Genomic DNA, 23,149 nt, shown 5'->3' on the forward strand with positions numbered 1-23,149 from the left:
ACAATGAATTCCATGTTCAGCTAATTTGATTTTGATTCTTTTTGCTTTGTTTTAGAAAATCGGGGGATGAATTCCATAACCAGTGTTATAGGCTCGATAGGACGGTTGCAACCCATGGCGATGGTGACGACAAGGGTTGATTTCTAATTTTTAATTTATCTTTTAATTTTATTTGATTTGTGTGATTTTATATTAAGGTTAATTGGTTAATAGATTTTTTACTACTAATTAAGGTTTATCTTTTAAAATGTCTTTCTCACACTATTAATGACATGTCATGTCAACAATCTGTTAAGATTATTAACAAAATTAAATAACAGGAGCAATTTGATCTATTTTTATATAGTGTTTTAAATAGTTTTAAAAAATTAAAGACACTTTAAATTATAGTACGGGTACTTATGAAAATTATCCTTAAAAAAACAAACACTAATGATAATAGTGGTACTTAACCTTAATTATAAAAAAAAAAAAAAATAGTGGTACTTAACCTTTTTCCTTTGAAAACCCCGCAAAACCCGGCCGAAAGCAATAACAAATCGCAATTGCAAGGGTATTCATTACGCTCATAAGCAGAATAACGTATTACCTCTTGTATAAGCACATCAAAGGTTATATAAGTACGAGGTCTTATCATCACACTTATCATAGCGAGAATTTCTATATATCATCTCGTTCTCTCACTCGCGGTATTTAATTTGTCTGATACCTTTGTTTCTTCGCTTCACACGATCCTCTCTCTCCTCCAAATCCCTAACCCTTTCCTTCTCTGTATAAATACTTAGCAGAAGAGCTTCGCAAACAGAAAAAGCTAGAGAGAGAAACTAGAGAGAGAAAGCTCCGAAACCTCCCCAAAATCCCCCTCCCCTCCCCTCTCTCGTCGTTCTCGTCGTCTTCTTCGAGAGAGGCCGTCCGATCTGTTCAATCAATTTCAGCCGAGGTACGTTATTTTTTTTGCTCTGATTTTCTGGCCTGTTTCTTTTGGTTTCTTCTGATATTTCTTTCTTTTTCTCGTTTTTCGTTTTTCTTCGCGTAATTCGAGGTTGTTCTTGTTCGGAAATGAGAGTTCCGGTTGATTGTTTGGCGTGTTTTGAGCGTAATTTTGGGATTTTTGTATTTGCAGTTTTGTCGAATTGATCTGAGAGGTTTTTAGATCTTTTCTTGGGAAGCGATATGACGTCGCTTAGCAGAGAGCTCGTGTTTCTCATACTTCAATTTCTCGACGAAGAGAAATTCAAAGAGACGGTTCACAAGTACGCTCAATTTTCTCTCCTTTAAATGTTTTTCCTTTTTTGCTTTGTCTTGTTTATGTTTTTTGTGCTAATTTGGATTTTTTTTTCTAATTTAATTTAATTTTAATGTTGATGCAACTTGACGGTGTGATTGTGGGGTCGAAAGGTTGGAGCAAGAATCTGGGTTTTTCTTCAACATGAGGTATTTTGAGGATATGGTGACAAGTGGCGAGTGGGAAGAGGTAGAGAAGTATCTGTCTGGTTTCACAAAGGTTGATGATAATAGATACTCCATGAAGATCTTTTTCGAGATTCGCAAGCAGAAGTATCTTGAGGCTTTAGACAAGTAGGTGTCTTGAGGTGTTTACTGAATCAAAATTGTGTTAGCAAATAAAAAAAAAAAAAAAAGAAGAATCAAAATTATGTAATTTCCATTTCTTTCTTTGGTTTTTGCCTCAACTATATGGTTTTTTTTTTTTTTTTTTTTTTTTTTTTTTTTTTTTTTTTATTATGATTATATTTGGGTCGTTTTCTGAATCCAAAAATGGTATTAAAAAATTGCAGGCGGGATAGAGCTAAAGCGGTTGAAATATTAGTCAAGGACTTGAAAGCATTCGCGGCATTCAATGAGGAACTTTTTAAGGAAATTACACAGCTATTAACTCTCGAAAACTTTAGGTATGACAACTTTTTTATTGTGGATTGCTTAGGTTATTTTTGCAATATTTCGCACATTTTAATGGTAATAATCAACTTGCAGGGATAATGAACAGCTATCTAAATATGGGGATACTAAATCTGCTAGGAGTATAATGCTTGCGGAGCTAAAAAAGTTGATTGAAGCTAACCCGCTATTTCGCGACAAACTTCAATTTCCGACCTTGAAGAACTCAAGACTGCGTACTCTTATTAATCAGAGGTCCTTGAGAAGTTGCCCTCTTTTTCTTTTTACACTATAATTTAAATGTAGCACTAGTTTAAGCTTTTCTCTTTTCTTTCCCCACAGTTTAAACTGGCAGCATCAGCTTTGTAAGAATCCAAGGCCTAACCCTGACATAAAGACCCTCTTTGTAGACCACAGTTGTGGACAGCCAAATGGTGCCAGGGCTCCATCCCCCGTCACTAATCCCTTAATGGGGGCTGTGCCAAAGCCAGGAGGGTTTCCACCACTTAGTGCTCATGGTGTAAGTGAAGTAAAATAGAAATTTAGAAAACTTTAGTTGTTGTTATTATTATTATTTCAATAGCCTATTAAGCTGTTAAGTGTAAATTTCTATAAGTATGACTCTATCCATACATGTTTATAGCCATTTCAGCCTGCTCCAACCGCTCTTGCTGGGTGGATGGCAAATCCTTCTCCTGTTCCTCACCCTTCTGCTTCTGCTGGGCCTATTGGTTTGGCTGCCGCTAACAATGCTGGTAATATTGAGCTCTACTGCTAAGTTGACTCTATCCATGTTATGTTGTTTGCGGTGATTTCTTTTTATGGAAACTGACTTTTCTTACCATTTTTCGTTGCTTTGTATGACAGCCATCTTGAAGCGCCCTAGAACTCCTCCTACCAATAACCCTGCTATGGATTATCAAACTGCAGATTCCGAACATGTGCTAAAGAGATCAAGACCCTTTGGAATATCAGAAGAAGTACACTTCCAATCCATCTGTTTATCCATGTATCGTTAATTCACTTGGGAGTACGATGTAGTACTAATCTGAAGCTTTGTTTTTCTGATTTTGAGTTAGTTCTTAGAGCTAAAGTGGTTTTGAATGAAGTTATTACAGTTGATGAGCTCAAGTGGTTTTTTCTCATTGATTTGAATTATGATACCTCATCCCTATGCTTTTCTTTGACATGTAAATTTAAATTGTTTCCATCACTGTAGAGATATATCTTTCGTCCACTATCTTTGCTTTGTATGCCTAAGCATTGCAATTACCGAGGTATAAGCCATTTATTTAGAAGCTTAGTATCTCTCTTTTCCCCTAAAAGAAAAGTCCATGTTTATGTATTTTGTATCTATATATTTGCTCCTGAGCTTATGTGATTCCTATTGCGATTTCATGATTTTTTTTTTAATCTGTTCATGCATTTTGTGTAATTAGTCCTCCACTGACATAATATCTGACAGGCCAATAATCTAGCAGTAAATCTTTTGCCTGTTCCATACCCCAATCAAAGCCATGGCCAAAGTTCTTACTCTTCTGATGACTTGCCCAGATCTGTTGTTATGACTTTAAATCTGGGTTCAGTTGTTAAGAGCATGGATTTCCATCCAGTGCAGCAAATTCTACTTCTTGGTAAGTGCATGCTGGTTTAATGAATTAAACTTTCATTTCAGCGCGTAGCTTGTTCATTCAATTGTTCGGTTGTTTGTTTGTTTGTTTTTTTTTTCTTGATAAAATTGTACCAATCCCTTTTCCGAGGATTTTGCTGTTATTTCTATTCTTTTGCTTAATAACATGCATCTGTTATCATAGTTGGAACAAATATGGGCGATGTCATGGTCTATGAGCTACCAAGCCATGAAAGGATTGCTGTAAGGAATTTCAAGGTCTGGGAGCTTGGAGCGTGTTCAATGCCTCTGCAGGTTTGACTTTTAATACTAGTTATTAGTTTATTCAAAGTATGACCTATACACTTCTTGGAGTTTCTGTGTTTGTTGAGGAATATTACCTTTGGTTCAATTCTAGGCATCTCTGGCCAATGATTATTCAGCATCTGTGAACCGTGTGATGTGGAGCCCTGATGGAACCCTTTTTGGTAATTCTAGTCATTTTGTTCATTTATTGTTCTGCTTAAGTATATGTTTACATTATTAGCCGCATGGAATCTAAAGCTTTACAAATGGAAGCTATGAAAAAAGAGAAACGCACTTTAAGCTGACTGTCATAATTATCTTCTCTAATTTAGGCGTTGCATACTCAAAGCACATTGTGCACATATATGCCTATCAAGGTGGTGATGATTTACGAAATCACCTAGAGGTTTGTCATTTACGACCTATTTGATCTTACCTATCTCCACATGTATTTTCTTTTTCTGATTTTTTATTTTAGGAAATTTGTTTATAAATAATACTTCAGTTTTTAACTTCTTCTGTATTGGCTAATCATTGACTTGAGCATTGTTGTCAATTCACTTTCCCAGATTGAGGCTCACGTTGGCAGTGTAAATGATCTTGCATTTTCATATCCAAACAAGCAGCTATGCGTCGTCACATGTGGGGAGGACAGGGTCATTAAGGTCTGTTCTACTATTATAGATCTGTTTACTTTGGGCAGGTCATCGTTACGAGTGTCAAGATTTATGCAGGTATGGGATGCAGTTACTGGGGCAAAGCAGTATATTTTTGAAGGCCATGAAGCGCCTGTCTATTCAGTGTGTCCACATCACAAGGAAAATATTCAGGTGATATTCTTTTCGTTTTATCATATTTGCTTTTATGCAATTACAGTGAAGCTTCTTTTGCTGATTTGTTTATTTATTTTTCTATTTGTACTTGAGATAGAACGAAATGGAACCAAAAACTCATCTACATTCTCCACATAATGTTGTTTTCAAGAAATATTAAAATCGAGAGCAAAAAAAAAAAAAATTCCAACTTCATGTGTTTTCACAGTACTTTTACAAATTTGTACTTATTATAAGTGTGACCATCCTTTTTCTCCACAATCTTGGTTTCCAAAAGCTGGTTAGGACTGCATTGGCATGAAACATTGAATATCTACACTATCTGTTTGGCTTAAGAATTCTCTTTTCCCAGTTCATCTTCTCGACAGCAACTGATGGGAAAATAAAGGCGTGGCTATATGATAACATGGGCTCAAGAGTTGACTATGATGCACCGGGCCATTCATCTACCACTATGGCGTATAGTGCTGATGGAACCAGGTTACTTTGCTAATTTTTACACGCATGCGTTTTATGAGATTTTTTACTTGTATATGAGGTTGAGTATATGCTTTATTTATGTTGACTTGTGGACGTTTCTAATAGGTTATTCTCATGTGGGACAAATAAAGAAGGAGATTCATACTTAGTTGAATGGAATGAAAGTGAAGGAGCTGTCAAGCGTACCTATCATGGTCTTGGAAAGAGATCTGTGGGGATTGTACAATTTGATACTACAAAAAATAGGTTCTTAGCTGCTGGAGATGAGTTTATGGTCAAATTCTGGGACATGGATAACGTGAATCTATTGACGAGTCTTGATGCTGATGGTGGATTGCCGGTACACACTTATTATAATATAATAACAGATCTATATACATCAATAATATAATAACAGATCTATATACATCAATATATACAGAAATGTAAATACTTGTATTTTGTACACACACACAGAGTAAGACCTTTTGGAATCTCACCACCACCCCCCACTTGACCATTCTCCTATGCCATGTCTTTTTTCTAAAGAATATTTTTCCCAATATTATTGATGTTTACTGTGTTGTATACTTTTAGCCTATTCAATGTACACATCCATGCACATAATTTTGAATATTCATTTCTTCCTTGTTAGTATTTAATTCTTGTTTTTACCCCTCCTGCCAACTGAATAATTATGATCTGATAAACCTGCAGGCTTCTCCTTGTATCAGATTCAACAAGGAAGGAATACTGTTGGCAGTCTCAACAAATGACAATGGAGTCAAAATTTTAGGAAACTCTGATGGAATTAGGCTCCTACGAACTATGGAAAATCGTACATTTGACGCATCTAGAGTTGCTTCGGCAGCTGCAGTCAAGGTAAAGCTTTCATCTAGGTAGATCCTTTTAAGATTCTCTTATCATTCTCATGTTTAAGAGAGATGGAAAATTCAATAGCGGTGATATTATGAATCTTATCTGATGATTCATGTCAACTCTGAGGATTTGACCATGACTCTTTAAATGTATTATCTATATGCAGCAGCCTCTTGCAATTGGTGCATTTGGTTCGGCCAACATTTCTGTTGGAACAAGCATTGGAGATCGAACTACACCAGTAGCGGCAATGGTTGGATTGGTGAGTATTAGATCTATAATGGTAACCCGGATAACTTTCATTTCTTAGTAAATTACCTCTACTATCTTATGTGATTGTTTATATGACATTATGTATATTAGACGTATTTAAAGTAGATATCTAATATTTAATGATTGTACTTATTTTTTTCTTATTTGTTTTGTGTTTGTACAGAACAATGATAGCCGGGGCTTGGTTGACGTGAAACCTAGAATTGCTGATGAGTCGCTAGATAAATCTAGGATCTGGAAACTGACAGAAATCAATGAACCATCACAATGCCGCTCGTTGAAACTTCCTGACAATTTGACAGCAATGAGGGTACTGATTTATTCGCATCCTCATTTCCTGCTACATTTAATATATATATATATATATGTATATGTATGTATGTATATATATATATTTCCGTTAATTGATGTGTTTTTTCATCTCTTTATCATTGGTGGATCGGAATTTTTTTTTCCTTTTTTTGTAACTTGTACATGAATTTTTATTATTGTTATGGGTTCGTTTTGGAATGTGAGGTCCAAATCTAACGCATTTGGTAACTTTTCAGGTTTCTAGACTAATTTATACAAATTCGGGTTTGGCCATATTGGCATTAGCATCTAATGCAGTACACAAGCTCTGGAAATGGCAGAGAAATGATCGAAATGTTGCAGGAAAGGTATGAAACACTTATATGAGAATGTTCTATTCCTTATTTGTTGGCTTTAATCCTGCCACTAACAAAACTTGTTTTTTCATAGGCCACTACTAGTGTTGTACCACAATTATGGCAGCCTACAAGTGGAATATTAATGACCAATGATATTAGTGATACAAATCCTGAGGAAGCCGTTCCATGCTTTGCTCTTTCAAAGAATGATTCATATGTTATGTCTGCTTCTGGGGGGAAAATCTCCTTGTTCAACATGATGACATTTAAGGTAGTAGATGATATCCTCTTTACTTGTTTGGCAAGTCTGGCCCTTAACTGCTTTCCAATTTTGCTATGACATCATCAATTGAAGTATTGTTGTTGCTGGCTTGCAGCATTCTTCTTGCCTGTACTCCAAGATAATTTTCATGATGAAAGCCAAAACATTTTTTCTTTTTTGGAAATAATAGAATTATAGTTTTTAAGCAAGCTTTAGATTGAAAAGAATAAAAACTTGACGGGTAAAACTTTTAAGGATTTTCAACTTTCTTTGATTTTTATTGACTGGAAGGATGTTATTGGAGATATGGGCCTTGGGAGGACTGTTTTCAGATTCAGTTTTCTTTGTTCTTTTCTTATTCTGTTTTTTCATTTCCTTCTTGTTTGCTTTTCGAGGATTCCTTAATTCTCTTTCCTTTGCAGTTCTTCTCTCAGCGGTGAAAGGAAGTTCTCTTATTAAAAAGAAATAGAAGTGTTACCGGGGGTTTCTAAAGATATCATCTGTTATATGTTGATAAATTTTACTGTTATGTTTATTGTTATGCTCTCTTTGCTACAGACAATGACAACATTCATGCCGCCTCCACCGGCAGCCACATTTCTGGCATTTCATCCTCAAGACAACAATATCATTGCCATAGGCATGGAGGATTCTACCATCCAAATTTATAATGTTCGCGTTGACGAGGTCTTGCACTGTTATATTGAATCTTTAAATTTATTAGTAGTTGCTTGTTCGTAAATAGCAGTAAAGCATGGGATTAGTAACAATTAAAAATGGGATTTTTCATAGGTAAAAACCAAGCTAAAAGGTCATCAGAAGAGGATAACAGGTCTTGCCTTCTCTCACTCTCTGAATGTACTTGTATCTTCGGGAGCCGACTCCCAGGTAAGAAATATAAGACTTTGTGCATGTTTAATGTGCTTAATGTTTCATCGAGGCACTGAACTACTGGCCAATGGGGGAACACATATTAGGGAAAAATCCAGTAGGATTTTGAGCCAAGAGGATAAATAGTATGAACACACGAGAGTTTAGACGCATTTAATTTATTAAAATCTTTTATTTATTAGCTGCCTGTTTGTCTTGGTTTTTGTCGTGTTTCGTTTATTCACGTTGAAATCATTTCAACGGTGAACCTTGACTGGGAAATAAATATCTGACTTGATTACTCCTTTTGCTTGTATGATGACTTCTAAAATCTTGTTATTTGACTCCCTGCTTAATCATTTTTACCTTCCAAGTCATCTAAGAGTAGCTTTAAGTTTTGACCAAGTTTTATACTGTGTTAAGTCGATCATATCGTCGTTTCTCTTCTCGACAGCTGTGTGTCTGGAACACAGATGGATGGGAGAAGCAGGCAAGTAAATTCTTGCAGATTCCAGCTGGGCGAACAGCAGCTCCTGCTGCAGATACCCGAGTTCAATTTCACCAGGATCAGATACATCTATTGGCAGTTCATGAAACTCAGATAGCTATATATGAAGCACCAAAACTGGAATGCCTTAAGCAGGTGCACCTCCTTTAGATAAAATATATGTATATATACACAGTATATATACATATATATAAGCTTCTTGTTAATTTTTTTAGTTTACATATGTTTATCACGCAAAATGAAGTATTTGAGTGGGGATTTGATCATTGCATCTACACGTTTACTATTTTAAGTTCTTCACATCCACATGGGCGCAGGGAAAGCAAGCATTGATCTCATATATTGCAGCATTCTCACTAATGATTGTTTTCAGGTTACTTGGGATTAACTACTAACCTTGTTTGAGTCGTGTTTTTCTTACAGTGGTTCCCTCGAGAAGCTACTGGTCCAATCACCCATGCTACATATTCTTGTGATAGCCAATCTATATATGTTAGCTTTGAAGATGGAAGTGTGGGTGTTCTAACTGCTTCAACACTTAGATTGAGATGTCGAATTAATCCAACTGCTTATCTACCTCCGAACCCGAGGTGTGATTTCCTTTTGAAACTATGATCAGGCAAAAATAGACATGCTTTCTTGTAACCCTCCGTCCCTCCCCGTCTTCTGTTCCTTTTTACATATTTTGTTATAATTTTTACAGCTTGAGGGTGTATCCTCTTGTCATTGCGGCACATCCTTCTGAAGCCAATCAATTTGCACTAGGACTCACAGATGGTGGAGTCCATGTACTCGAGCCGTTAGAGTTGGAAGGAAAATGGGGCACCTCCCCTCCCACAGAAAATGGTGCGGGGCCTAGTACTGCTGCAGGAGCAGCCGGATCAGAGCAACCTCAAAGGTGACATTTAAATGTGCAAGCCCTTTCCTAAAAGGACCTCTAGTATATGTGATTATTCCGTATAATACCTTTCCCTGGTCCCAACATATTTTAGTTTTTTCGGGGCGGAGCTGCAGAAATTAGGTCTTATAGTCGTTAGATACTTGAATTAACCCAGTAGAGTTTGTTTAAGTGGCACCAGATGAGCTCATGATGACGGTTGTGGCCACGAGTTTCCCTCATTTAGCACATTGGACAAGTATGAATTGCTGCTGTAAAAGGGAAATTGTAGAGACAAAAGGCTAAATACATGGAAAGGTTGGGCTCTCTGACAATAGGGAAATTCAGTAAAATGATGATTTATAAGTTGCTGTGATTGGGCCCATCTTTCTTATCCTCTTAATTATTATTCTGAAATTTTTTAATTGTAATTTGTCAACGGTGTTTCATTTTCTTCTCTAATTACTAGGTTTTTCTCTTCATTTTTTTCGTTACACTTTGTAATAAAATTTCTAGTGTTTATCACAATAAAGTACAGCTTTTGCGTAGATGCATCATGGAATCGCCTTCTGTTTTGGTACTGCCCCACTAAAAGTTTGTTGTCTCTATTAGTTATTTGGCCCTAAGAGGCTGGCTTTACATATTGAAATCTAAAGTGGAAGTAGATCTGTCTTCTTGTTTTTTTTCTTTTTTTTTTTGAATGATTGATCTTCCAATTTGCACGCACCACAAATTTAATATCGAAGAAAAGTAGGAAAAAAACTGTTTTTTGTTTCCGGTAATTGATTGTCTAGACTGGTTTGGTTATAGTAATTAGGCAGAATATCTATCAATCTCTGTCAGCCAAGCTGTTCTATACTAATTTACTTGGAATTGAACTATTAGGTCATGTTTGCATTATGCCCTCCAAATTTTTAAATAATTGTAGGTTCCGGCACGATTCTATATTAGTCCGATTTTGATTTCTAATCTTGTTCAATTCTAACATGAATTATAGATCTTCTATTGAAATAATATAATACAATAAGTCAAAATTGAGCCGTATTCATTTATACGATATAAACTTAATTTACTATCTGTATTAATTTTTATAATACGATGGTCACATTAAATATTGTATTAACATATTATTACACAATGTTGTGTATTAATATGGTCAAATAAACATGCCATGCCCTTAATGATAACTAGCAATCATCATACAAACATCGGCATAGAAGAATAACAAAATTAGGTTTCTTGGAGATGGGTTTTTCTAGCATAGGTCCCACGAACGTGACCTACTTTACCCAAGTGGTACTACATTCTGAATGAGGTAATCAGCAGTAGCATTTTGATAGCTTCGACAATGGTACCTTTTTTTTTTTTTTTTCCTGGTCAAAATCCTAAATCCTATAAAAATATATTATTGTCTCTACAGTTGGAGTTCTACTCTTACGACAACATGACAATATTAGAATGAATAAAGATTCTAAATTTTTTCCTTTTATTGTGGATCATATGATTTAGACTATCATTTTTAGATTTATATATTTTCGCATAATCTTCACATTATATACATGATTTAAAGACTTAGAACGATAATCATATACTTCTAGTTTGTCAAACATATATTTAATTGATATGAACATAAAGAGGACAATATTGATATATGAAATAAACAAATAACTCTTTAGTGATATCAAAATGTTTCATTGAGCATACACACTAACGTGTCCATTCTTTGGTGAGCTAATGACTTGACATTTTAAGTATTATCGAATTCGACTGGTGCCTAGATCCGACTAGAAACTTAGTATGCGTTTGGTTGGTGGATTCGTGTTATGGTTCGTGGTTTGTTATAATATTTTTTCTCACAAAAAATACACGTAAATCAAAAATGATTTTAAATTATAATTCTGAAATCGTGAACTAAACGTCCACTTAGAGAGCACCCAAGTGTATAATTGTACTGGGGTCGAGTCATGACACTTGTCACGTCCCCATAAGTGGGGAGTGCTTTGAAAATGATTTTAAATTATAATTCTGAAATCGTGAACTAAACGTCCACTTAGAGAGCACCCAAGTGTATAATTGTATTGGGGTCGAGTCATGACACTTGTCACGTCCCCATAAGTGGGGAGTGCTTTGCAGTGGGGGTGGTGGAGATGGTGCCACTTGGTTGTCCATTGGTTGATTGGCCACTTGTCTTACTCGATAACTCTACGCTGACCAAGGCTTGGTCTGGCTTGGGGACAGGCCCCTAGTTGAATCAGGTCCTGTGCTTGGTCATACATGGTCAACCTAGAGGTCGGCCTGGTAGGCCTAATATGGTTGGCCTAGGCGTCGACCTGGTGGTTGGCCTAGTCTGCCTAGTATCCGCATGGTGATTGACCGTAGTTGGCAAGATACTTGATTGGCCGTATCCTATTTTGGCACAAGTCCGACTCTTCGTTGAAATCTAACGCTCAGCAATCCAACCAACCAAAGCTCATTGATTTTTCTGGCATCCAAATGCCTTAGCATGGAAAAACCCAAAGGAACTAGCTTCATTCAACAGTTTATACAATAATTTTCTGGCCACCAAACAATGGAGGAGATCAATCGTTTCCCTTCATCTTAGCACAACACAGCAAGACGGAAAAATACAACATAATGTTCTTCCTTTATACCATCTCACAATGCCAAGTAAAAACCTTTACCCTATAAAGGGTCAATAAAAAAAAAATAACACTTCTAAGAGAAGTGAATCGGGAATCAATTGTTTATTCTTTTATTATTTTATACATTACATTTGTATTTTTAAAGTGTACTCTTAACCCTACCTAATAAAAGAGCCCGACTCCATCTATTTCGTCTCCTCTCTATATCCCTATCTTTTCTCTTCCATCATCGGCACCAGCGCCGACCTCATTATGACGACATCCACTGTGGAAGAAATATTGCCAGCAAAGATCTCCACCACGACGATAGATCTCCTCTCGCCAATCTCAATCAAGCTAGGACCGAACTGTTCCGCAAATGCACTGACTCCTCCGCATGCGGCTACAAGCGGAGGATTCAATCTCTTCGTCTGACTGATCTCACTGATCGATATCCAAACGATTTCCAAGCTGTCATCTATCAGTGGAGATGATGGAGGGGAGATCAGCCTCGCATGGAAGGCCAGGCTTTAGTAGATCTCCACAATGATGAGATCCCTGCACATCGATCCCCAGGGCAAAACTTTGTCGAGCTACTATCATATACTCGGAAGAGCAAACTTGCCTTTTTACACCAAGTAAATGGTACGAGTCAAACAAACTTGACATCAAACTTAATTAACTCTCCTTTATATGTTTTATTTTTTATTTTTTATTGAACTGATGAATTTCTTTCATCTATTAAGTCAATACAAACTCTAATATAATCACAAATGACCATCTTAATACAAACTCTAATATAATCACAAATGACCACCAAATGCAAGGTATTTGACCACAGACAAAGCCATGATCCACCAATGAAGCCAGATGAGGCATAGAAACGAACACGAGCGCTGAGATCTAATGAGAAAAGACTTGCTTGACAGATTAATAATCAAGTGTGACAAAAGCTCATTTGATAAAACCACCCATCGATTAAGAGCAAAAGACCCTAAAGCACTAGTGTCACTTACAACAATGCATACGATCAACCTAACGGACTAGACCAGCCATCACTATAGAAAGATGAGACGAGAAATTGTGTTATTACTCAACAGAAACATAAACATTAAAATGACGGAATATTACATCAAAATAAAAAACCAAGACAAAAGACCCAAGCCACATGAACTGCACATTCGATGTCGAAATGGCTTCTGTATACGAGGAGATCAAAACAAGTAACGCTGCAGTAAAGGAAAGAAGCCACTGACGGATTCACAGAGCACCAGACAGAAAAACGCGCGAACTGTGGGTGTGAATTAATTTTCCTATAGAGAACACAAAATTTCCAAATAAAGTTGAAGGGCTTACACATGTAGAAACTTTCCAACATCAACTAGGAGGAAAAAGAAAAAAGTAATGCTAGATACACTAACTCTAATCTCAATTTTTTAAGCCCAAAGAGCCACAAAACCACAACCTAATCTCAATTTTTTAAGCCCGAAGAGCCACAAAATCACAACCTATTACCCGGAAAAGAATTCATATACTCCCCATTAATTGTCTTTATATCAAGGTGGCCGGTTTATAAGGGCAATAAGGCATTCCCATAATTATTCATTGTTTACAATTAAAAATGGGAAGGTTGTAAATGTGTATCGCCAAGCACACGTTATTATTTAAAAATGTTCTTTGTTATGCATTGAAGAGAGAAAAACCACCAGTTTTACAACTGACCATGTAAAGGACTGAAAACATTTAATTTAACTCTATTGAACTAACCCCATTCGGTCTATCCACAGTATACCAAGGCAATCAACTTTCTAATTTCTTCTACGACCTGACTTTGTCTGTTTTCTTGTATTAGATGGGGAAGATTGCTTTGAAGGTACTGGTAAGAGGGTTCCTCCTCTGATGCCATCCGAATCCGTCATGTCACTAAGCGTTTTTTGGGCTTCGATATAGACAGTGAGGTCTCTAATCTGAGAGCACCATAAAGTTGTTAAATTAGGTGTAATGAAAATCTAAAAATGGCACGCAGTCGGTAGAAAATAGGAGTAGCAACAAGCATAAACATCCATCTAAATGTTCTTGCAGTACCTGTTCTTCAAGATCAAGTATCTTTGCATCCCTCAGCTTCAGCTCTGCAGCTTCCCTAAATGGTAGAATGAGGAGCTAGTTATGTGAGGATAAGAAGAGTTCAAAGCAGCTAGGCTACAGGAATATCATGTCACATGCAATTTATAGTCCATAGGGGCCTCGGTTATTGCTAAAAAGGTAAAACAGAAACTACATATTCTGACCTAGGGACCGGAAAAAACCAGAATTGCATTTCTAGCATTGTATGGTCTACTTGGTTCACATGTCAAATTTCAGCAAAAAACATACTGCGCTAACAGTGTTATCACTCTTGACCAAGAGACCGTTGCCAGTTGGTCCAAAAGTACTGTACCTTTCTTCAATTTCCTTGAACTTCTTGCGACAAAGTTCTTGGTCTTTGATGAGACTTCGATTGATCTAAGGAAACAAAAACAAGTACAAAAAATAAGAAGATGACTGAAAAAAGAAATGCAATAAAGATACCGGGTAGGGAAATCTTCAAACATGAAAGTTTGGGAATAAAAAGGAAACCAAAGCTATGAAAAAATAACAGAAGGAAACTTGAATAGAACACTTACATCTGCAACAACGTTCTTTTCCTCCATACATTTTTGCAGTTTGTTTTGGATGTCCTGCATTTTGGAATTTACAGCTTCCTCGACCGCATCAGTAATTGCATTTTCCAGTTTACTTTTCGCTTCTGCAAGCAGAGATGAATAATACTGGAAAAAAAAAAAGAAAAGAAACGATAAATTCACAAGGAAATTGTACTAAAGGAGAGACAGAGGAGGCTATGATGCCCTAAACCAAAAGCATACTATCAATGTAATACAGTAGAGAATACAAATCCCGTCTCTAATTAACCAGAGAGAAACCTTTTTTAACCATTTGCATGACCGGATACAAGTTCCTAAAAACTGATGTATTGTCAACCTATATTTTTATTAGTCAATCCACCAAAAAAGGCTAGGGTGCATAGGTACATAATGAAGTACTTACTTGTCTTTGAGTCTCAAACTGGTTAGCAAGAAGATGATTGTACTCTTCCACAATCTGTTGTCAAGTCCGTAATTTGGTCAATGTACGTCCACGGGAAAAGTGAAGGTAAATACAATACGACTAGTGCAACTAACGCCGTCTTCACAATCAAAAAATTTACGTAATGAACAGCTTTCATAGGAAATACATACTGCATCGACTTTGCTGTTATAGAGGGCTCCACCAAAGCCAGAATCCTCACTGCATGTGCAACTAGCACAATCTCCTTCAAGTGACATGCAACGGGCATTCATCTCACCATACTTGCCATCAGCTCTTGATTGGTTCAGTCGGTGGACATAACTATCACCAACATAATCCCAGATTTGCTGTGTTGTTAAGTCAAGAGAATAGCAATGCTGTGTATCCTTCCAGTGCCTAATAGCATGCCCTTCTTTGTATCTTCAAGTGCACACGTAATGGTAAGGGAGAAAAAAAGCGTATCAATAATTGAGTCGTTAACAATATCAGAATTGCACGACTCATCAAATAAATAACAGATCGTGTGACTGATTGCTTTATTATTTAACAGTCTCTGGACGAAGACATCGTGTACGAAAAACTGCTATAAGTACAGTACCTTCCACATCCTACAAAACCACATATCACGCAAACCCAGAGATTTTCAATTGTTCCGCAGATAGCACAAGTGGGTCTATCATCCTGCTGCTGACATAATCGACAAACCTGATGACAATAAAAAAGTATAACAGAATTTATCTTCAGAAAAATTTATCATTTTTGAGCATGGAAATGCTCATGTGAGCACCCAACACAAGGAAAGATTCCAAAGAAGCCCCATGAGTTATTAACATCACCTTGGCAATCAATTCAGCTACCCAAAACTTGAAACACAATCGAGAATTCAGAATTACATGCTAGCTACGTAGGAATAGAAAGACAGACATACACATGTGAAAGAAATTTTAATAAGAACAGAGAACCAGCTCACCTGGCAAGATAAATGAGTCCATTTTGTAGTGCAAGGACATTGGAAAGAATGGTCGCAGACAGCAGTCAATATTCCACTAGTATCTGGATCCAATCTCTCTAACAATAACAAAGAATTACAAAAAATGGAACACGCGTCAACACACAAGCACGACAATATTTTGGCTAAAATCACAAAAAAGAAGCTTAAATTTTGTGCCATGCCAAGTTAAATCAATAGCTCAAGAAAGGAAAAATTGGTAAATTCTTTGGTGTCTCACCAAGGCAAACGGGGCAAGTAGGTAACTCGATGCACGCATCTGGGGGTGTCCCTGCTATCTCGGCTGAATCTGAGAATTCCACGGCATGCAAAAACAGAATGTGGCAGACCTCGGCCTGAAATTGATTGAGCCACAAGATATCAAGAATCAGATGCTCAAAATCATAAAATCTAATACACAATAAAGCACATGATCATGTATACCTCACCGGGTTTGAACTTCTTCCCATTAAAACAGCAATAAAATCCATCTGACGACATCCTATTCTTAAGCTTAATCACAATACTGTAGTGATCTTCCATCCCATCGTTCCTGAATTCACACAAATGGAGACTTACTTTGGTGAGTACACAAAACCCAACATTTTAACATCGAAATCATCAAATTCTAGGTTCCAAATATAATGAGACATAGCACCACTAAGTCGAGCAAAGAAAAAGTTTTAATCTTTTGAAAATTTAAATTCTGGCTAAAGCAATATAATGCTTACTCAAACACATGCAAAGTCATTTCTAACCAAAAGAAATCAAATTCCTTTTTTTTTTCAGGAAAAGAAGCCAAAAAAAAAAAAAATCGAATTCTCCATTTCCCTAGGATTTCTCAGAAACCCAATTGAGGGCTTTGATCAACCAAGAACAATAGAGCATCAACAAAATTCCACAAAAGAAAACTCTTAAGTAAAATAGTCCAGTATATGAATGGAGAGAAACCTGATAAAGATAAGCTCGGTGATATGGTCGATGCGGGTCCCACAGAATCGGAGGAAATCCTCGAAGGAGAAGTAATTGGGGACGGCGATGACGAAGAGGACGGTGGTCCTGGAGCTAGGGTTCGGCAGCGGAGAACGAACTATGGTACGGAAGAGGTGAATAACGCCCTTTCGCTCGTAGAACTTGGAAACCGAATCGGGATTCTTCGCCGGCGGTTTCTTGGTGGTCGTTGAGAACTCCAAGTTGTCGAAGTTGAGAGGCTTGTTGGCGTCCACCGAGTGGACTCGGATTAAGAACATGGCTTTCTTGTCTCTGTCGACGACTCGCGAGCTCAACTCAGTTGGGAGAGAGAGAGAGAGAGAGGAGAAATGTGAATTCTTAGATTTGTAAGAAATGAGAGGAAGCCGTATATAAATAACATTCGCGGGAAATCGGCCGTTTTTCTCTTCTTTTTTTTTTTTTTTTTTTTTTTTTTTTTTGTGGTGGAAACGGAGCATGACGACGACGTTACAAAATACAAACTTAACACTGTTTCATTTGCTTTTTTTCTTTTTTTTCAAGAGAAAAAAAAAAAAAAAATACGTGGCTACCAGTTTTGAAGGGAGTAAATTACGCTGTTACATCTCGGGGTCTTTTTTTTTATTATTTTTTGTGAGTGAATTAAAATATTAACTTGAAAAGTGAATTTATATGTAAGAAAATATTGTAGAAAGGGAATTTTTATACAATAATAACATCAATCATAAATTTCCGTGAATATTATACCTTCCTTTTTTTATTTATTTATTTGAAGTTGTTTTATTTGTGTAAAAAAGGTAAGTTATTCATTGAATCAAATTTGTAATGTAGATTGGCTTTACAGGTAGAGTAGAATAAAAAATGAGCACAATTGTCAAATAGGTTGAGTCGACTATCAGTACAGAGACGTGTCGTGATACATGAATACTATGAGTGAATAGAATTTGATCGGCCAGTGGCGGTTTTGGGCTCGTTGGTTGGCGGAGAAAGGGATTTGTAATTTTGTATACAAGGAAAACACTGTTTAAACATTGAGTAAGATTATTAGTCCTCTTACTTTGTTTGATTTTTATTTTTCTTTATTTGATTTTGTTTCATTCATGCAAGCAAGTTAAGTTATTAATTATGTCAAATTTGTAACGTATTTTATTGTTACTTGTGTGGTAACAAATTAGTATAGTTGTCTAATGAGTTGAGGCGAAATTAGTATAAAGACGCGCCGTGATACATAAACAACAAGGACATATGGACTTTGGTGGGCTAATGGTTTGGTCGGACTCTTTGAGTTGGCAATGGAAGGGATCTTTATAAAGGCAATTGTGGTTTAAATGTTTATTATGATTATTAAACATTCTCTTTTGTTTGATTTTTCCTTCTTTATTTGAATTCATTTTGTTTGTGCAAGAAAGGTAAGTTGTTAATTGAGTCAAATTTGTAACGTATCTTGAAAAAAATTATTAATTGTTACGTGTATAATAACAAATTAGCACAGTTGTTAAATGAGTTGAGTCGACTATATTAATTAATATAGGATCGCATCAAGATACATAAGGATAAATGGACTTTGATGGGCGAGTGGGTTTGGACTCCTTGGTTGGTAATGGAAGGGATTTGTGCAAAAAGTAATTGCTGTTAAACATTGTTTAGGATTATTAGACCTTCCCATCCTTTTCATTGATTTTTATTTTTCTTTATTTAAAGTTGTTTCATTTGGTCAAGATAAGTAAGTTATTAGTTGAGTCAAATTTTGAAAAAGTCGTTAGCTGTAATAGGCAGAATCACATATGAGTACGGTTATCAAATAAGTTGAGCAGACCGTTAATATGGTGATTGGGCTCATTGTTGGACGACGAACCCTTCAATTGCGGTACCTTACTCTTCTTCCTTATGAGTTCCTCATCACTATCCTCCTCGACCCTTGTGGCCTTCCTCTTCTCCGATGGGCCTCTGAATATCCTCACTTCATTCTCATCCTCGAAAGAGTAATGGAGGCAAGAAGCTTGGGCTTGCTTCTTCATGGCATCTGAAGTGGGATCTTTCATCATCACCCGAAGGCGCTCCAGGACTGGGGATTCCCTCATGACGAACGACAAAGTATAGTAGATGGCTATACGCTCCAATTGCCAGCTCCAGAATTCATCATACGTGTTCGGTCCTTTCAAAGCCAAAGATCCTATCAACCTCCGAATACAAGAACACAATTGTCTTGTCAACCGGCCTTATCAATATTGATGGAACAAACTGGTCGAAGCCAAACTGTCTGATGAAGCGGTGGGGATTGTAGTCACTTCTCCTCTTTCTTCTTTGAATGATGGAAGAAAGGATGGTAGCGTCGTGATGAAAATATCGTACCAAATCTCCACCATAAACTGGTCAGGCTCTCCTCCGATAGAATGTGACAATAACTGGGTCGAGGTGAAATCATCTACTCCTCCAGCAAGGAAGAAGTTATCTGCTCTGATCTCGGCTGGCAACATCACAAATGGCCGAAAACAAAATTCGGACTCCACATCCAAAACGGATAACAAATCTACAGAAGTAGGCTCTCTTCGGAACCAGCAACAAATGGCTGGAATCTTCATATCTAGAAAACGTAAATCTCCGAAGGACTTCTCAATGTCCTGAACTTCAGCTGGTTTCGGAGCATACTTGGGGAATCTCTCCCACAGAAAAGCTTGAAGAAAGGCTGTGGAAATGTAAGTCTCCAAGATGAAGCCGCTACCGTGAACCACTCCAAGTTACACAAGGCCTCCAACTGGGAATACAAATATCCCAACACTTATAAAGCTTATGGAAAAATTGCGCCTTTAGCAATCTTGATCGCCAGAGGAAAGTAGCGGCTGAGAACGATATCCTCTGGCGACTCAGGAAGCAAGAACCTGCTCAGGCAAAGTGCAACCAAGGCATCGACCTGACATCCCCAATCAGCACATGTACCAGCAACAAAAGTGTTCTTCTCATCGTAATCTCCGAAGAAGAAACGTGTCCATGCCACGAAGCTCAATCTCTTGCTCGTGCGGCATAGGGTGTTTCCTCTCTCCAAGTTCTCGAGGATGCCTTTCTCCTCACCATCAAGTTTAATGTTGAATAAAGAAGTTTGGCCAACAGCCGGTAATTGGAACATCACGCAGACATCGTCCAAGCCAATGCTGAACTCTCCCCAACCTGCTCCAAATGTGTCGCGCTCCTTCCAGCGACGGAGCAAGTGTCTCAAGCCCTGTGAATCTCTATTCATCTTAAAGGTGCTAGAGGCGACAAGGAAAGGGAGTACTCCAGCAGCTTCCAACTTCCAAGTTTTCCTGTGTTTTCTTGTGGCAAAGCACGGAGCGCAGCCATTCCAACCAACCCCGCGACGGAGAGAAAGGAGACTTGAATAGAAAGGGTACTTGAAGAAGATCACCCCGGTCAATAAGACATTTCGCAAAATGCTCCACTCGGAAATCCTCTGGTTCAATCTCAGGCATCATGGCTCCATCAGCTACTCTCCGAACTGCCTCACGGAAGCCATCTTCGTCAAAGCAGTTTAAATCTGTGGTGCGGTGAAGGCAAGTTTGCTTGGGAGTCATTATCCGGGCCATGACGGAGGTGAAAGACTAAAATACAATTATCAACAATCAGTCTAAGCAAAGCAAGATGGGGCATTCTTAGGACACAGCAAAGCTAAGAATGAAGGCGCCACAACTAAAAGAGCATGCCTGCTCCAAACTCAACTTCTCCATGACAGCCCTAGCATATCTGATTGCAATAAGTTTTCTTTTAATTTAAGTTTTATAAACTTAAACTTAAGTTAATAAATAATATTTTTTTATTCTTAAAAATGTTATAATTTTTATATTTTAATTTTAATTGAGATAATTTTTTATACGTTTATAGTGAATAGATAATATAACTCAACTATATATCTTATTAAAATTTTTCATCATTATTAAATTTTTATTAAAATACTATTTAAATATAAATTTAAATTTTAATCCACTCAAATAAATTTTTAATTTAAATTATAATTCAAATATCTACATTTAAATATAAACTTAAATTATAACTTCAATTCAAATTATAATTTAAATTCAAGATCTACTGATTTCTTCTCTCTTTCTTGTTCGGTTTTCTTTTTCTCTCTCTAAGTTTCCCAAGTTTTAGAATGAGTTTCTCTTTCTACTGGTGCGGATGAATTGTTTTAGAGGGTTTCCTCTCTCTTATTTCCCTCTCTAGTCGCGTCTCTTCACTTTCCCTGTTGAAGTGATACCGGCATCAGCAATTTTCATAGGAAAGTGACACCCAATAGTGCAATCATTGTATTTTTTCGGGAAGTAACCGCCTCTTTGATCGATTAATGAAAAGTTTTTTTCCCAAATAAATTATTATTTTATTCTTTAAGCTCCCTATTTCCTTATTTTAAAATTAAAATAATAAGGATCTTTATTGTAATGAATAGTTATTGTTGACGTCGATTTTCATCAACAGTTCTCTAACGAATTACCCTTTGGTCACCCACAGGGTTACCAACTAAAGCTTTGTATTTAACTAAATATATTAGTCAAGGTGTTTATGCAACCAGTGTATCATGAAGAGTATTTGACGCGGTGCTGGAGTGAAAGTAAAAAATAGACAGACAAGTTTATAGTGGTTCACCCTTATATCAAAAGAGTTACATCCACTGTATTATATTTATCTTATGTTCTTTAGGATTTTCATAAAAAAGTAGAGAAAACCTCCCCCCTCTCTCCATGCGGCCTTCCTCCCTTTTATAGCTCGTGGATTGTGTTTTGATCCTTTTCGATAGGCGGTTGCAAGGAGCTACATGATGGCTTTCCTCAGGTAGTCTGTCACTCTACAAGACTAGACTAGCCATTTTAGCACCTTTTGGACTGTTCACTCATCCAATTTGTCCCCTGTCACGGCTCTGCAGGTCCTAGGTGATCCCCATTGGTCCCTTTCAGGCGGTTTACGGGCAAGTAATCATTTCCAGGGTGGCTGACCTTTTCCAAGTCCAAACGCAACTTGAGGATTTCCCCTTATCCACTCATGGGACTTTCTGGGGACGTGGACCCATATTCATGCGGTTTGCTCCTTGTGCCTATATAATACAAACCCAGCCGATGGCTCCCTACCAGTCGACCCTATCACGATGCTGTTGATGCGAACCCATATAGGCCTCGGCCGTATATGGGGTCGATGGTCTCATGAGTCACCATGTATGCTCGGCCTTTCCCGAATATGGAGTGCCAGACGACGACAGCTATCTGACATGGATTAAAGCGATGACACGTGGGGCAAGATCATTGTTTGATGTGTCAGCACACATTTTCTCACACAACAACTGCCCCCCAGGTCGAGGATTTCTGTTGGACTGGCTCGAGATAGGTTTGGATTTGCCTTGGCGCTCCTTTTCGTCTGCTTCGGGTGTGGGGGGCTAATTTTGAGCCTTTCTTGCAATGATGGCCCTGGCACCTGGACAATCTCTCGAGAAGCGTAAACGTTGCGTCAGTCTAATTGCCTTGCTAACGTGGCCATTCTTTCAAACGGACGAACCTGGGCCACTGGATCGTGCCTCTTTAGCTTCTCGCCCTTCCCCCAACCGTCGGATCGAATTCCTGTGCTCCCACCGTTGGATGCGTACGTACCTGATCGGATGGCTGGGAGGCCGAGGGCTTGCGGTTGCTATAAATACCATCTTTGTGTGTCTGAACCACTTTGAAACTATCTTGAAGTAGCCAAAACTCTGCATAAATTTTTCCAGGGCCGTTCACTCTCTTCTTGTCATCTTGCGGATTTTTTTTTTGGCGACATTCATCTCAGTGCTCTTGATTTCATATTAAGCACCCATCGTCCCTCTTCTTCGCTTCAAATGTGTTTATTTCACCTGGATTACGGTAAATTTCTTGAGTAAGGGGAACGATTGAGAATGACATAACAAGGATGGTAGGACCTGAGTTTAACATTTATTCGCAATGTTCTGGACTGGCTTTTAGGAGTTTCAAGTGAGTTCTGGGTTTCTGTTTGGCATTCTGGGTTAACTTGAATGGTCGCGCTTTGTTTGAATG

The 23,149-nt window shown here is 37.5% G+C and overlaps 2 protein-coding genes across 4 annotated transcripts; one reads left to right on the forward strand and one right to left on the reverse strand.

Annotated features, from left to right (window-relative positions):
* The first annotated feature begins 794 nt into the window (after positions 1-794).
* LOC21399665 (topless-related protein 4) lies at positions 795-10,010 on the forward strand. Of its 2 annotated transcripts, none has more exons than XM_010105408.2 (26): positions 795-940; positions 1,124-1,253; positions 1,399-1,578; positions 1,797-1,910; positions 1,993-2,151; positions 2,239-2,416; positions 2,540-2,651; positions 2,764-2,876; positions 3,362-3,530; positions 3,711-3,820; positions 3,924-3,993; positions 4,144-4,217; positions 4,381-4,476; positions 4,546-4,641; positions 4,997-5,124; positions 5,230-5,464; positions 5,821-5,985; positions 6,149-6,244; positions 6,419-6,565; positions 6,804-6,914; positions 6,997-7,176; positions 7,726-7,854; positions 7,960-8,055; positions 8,492-8,680; positions 8,969-9,135; positions 9,249-10,010. In XM_010105408.2, the coding sequence occupies exons 2-26, from the start codon at positions 1,174-1,176 to the stop codon at positions 9,445-9,447; spliced, it is 3,393 nt and encodes a 1,130-aa protein (XP_010103710.1). In that variant the 5' UTR covers positions 795-940; positions 1,124-1,173; the 3' UTR covers positions 9,448-10,010. The 2 variants fall into 2 exon arrangements, with proteins under 2 accessions (XP_010103710.1, XP_024026087.1); XM_024170319.1 differs by having other exon boundaries at positions 6,152-6,244.
* Positions 10,011-12,999: 2,989 nt separating this feature from the next.
* LOC21399666 (BRCA1-associated protein) lies at positions 13,000-17,533 on the reverse strand. 2 transcript variants are annotated; one of them, XM_024170307.1, is made up of 12 exons: positions 17,088-17,533; positions 16,581-16,689; positions 16,378-16,492; positions 16,119-16,216; positions 15,747-15,853; positions 15,319-15,568; positions 15,128-15,181; positions 14,707-14,850; positions 14,481-14,545; positions 14,129-14,183; positions 13,869-14,010; positions 13,000-13,356 (listed from the first exon to the last, which is right to left on the reverse strand). In XM_024170307.1, exons 1-12 carry the CDS (start codon positions 17,384-17,386, stop codon positions 13,304-13,306), a joined length of 1,491 nt encoding a protein of 496 aa, XP_024026075.1. In that variant the 5' UTR covers positions 17,387-17,533; the 3' UTR covers positions 13,000-13,303. The 2 variants fall into 2 exon arrangements, with proteins under 2 accessions (XP_024026075.1, XP_024026076.1); XM_024170308.1 differs by having other exon boundaries at positions 13,811-14,010.
* Positions 17,534-23,149: the final 5,616 nt, after the last annotated feature.

The sequence above is a fragment of the Morus notabilis genome, unplaced genomic scaffold, assembly GCF_000414095.1.
Source record: "Morus notabilis unplaced genomic scaffold, ASM41409v2 Scaffold397, whole genome shotgun sequence".
NCBI classification, from domain to species: domain Eukaryota; kingdom Viridiplantae; phylum Streptophyta; class Magnoliopsida; order Rosales; family Moraceae; genus Morus; species Morus notabilis.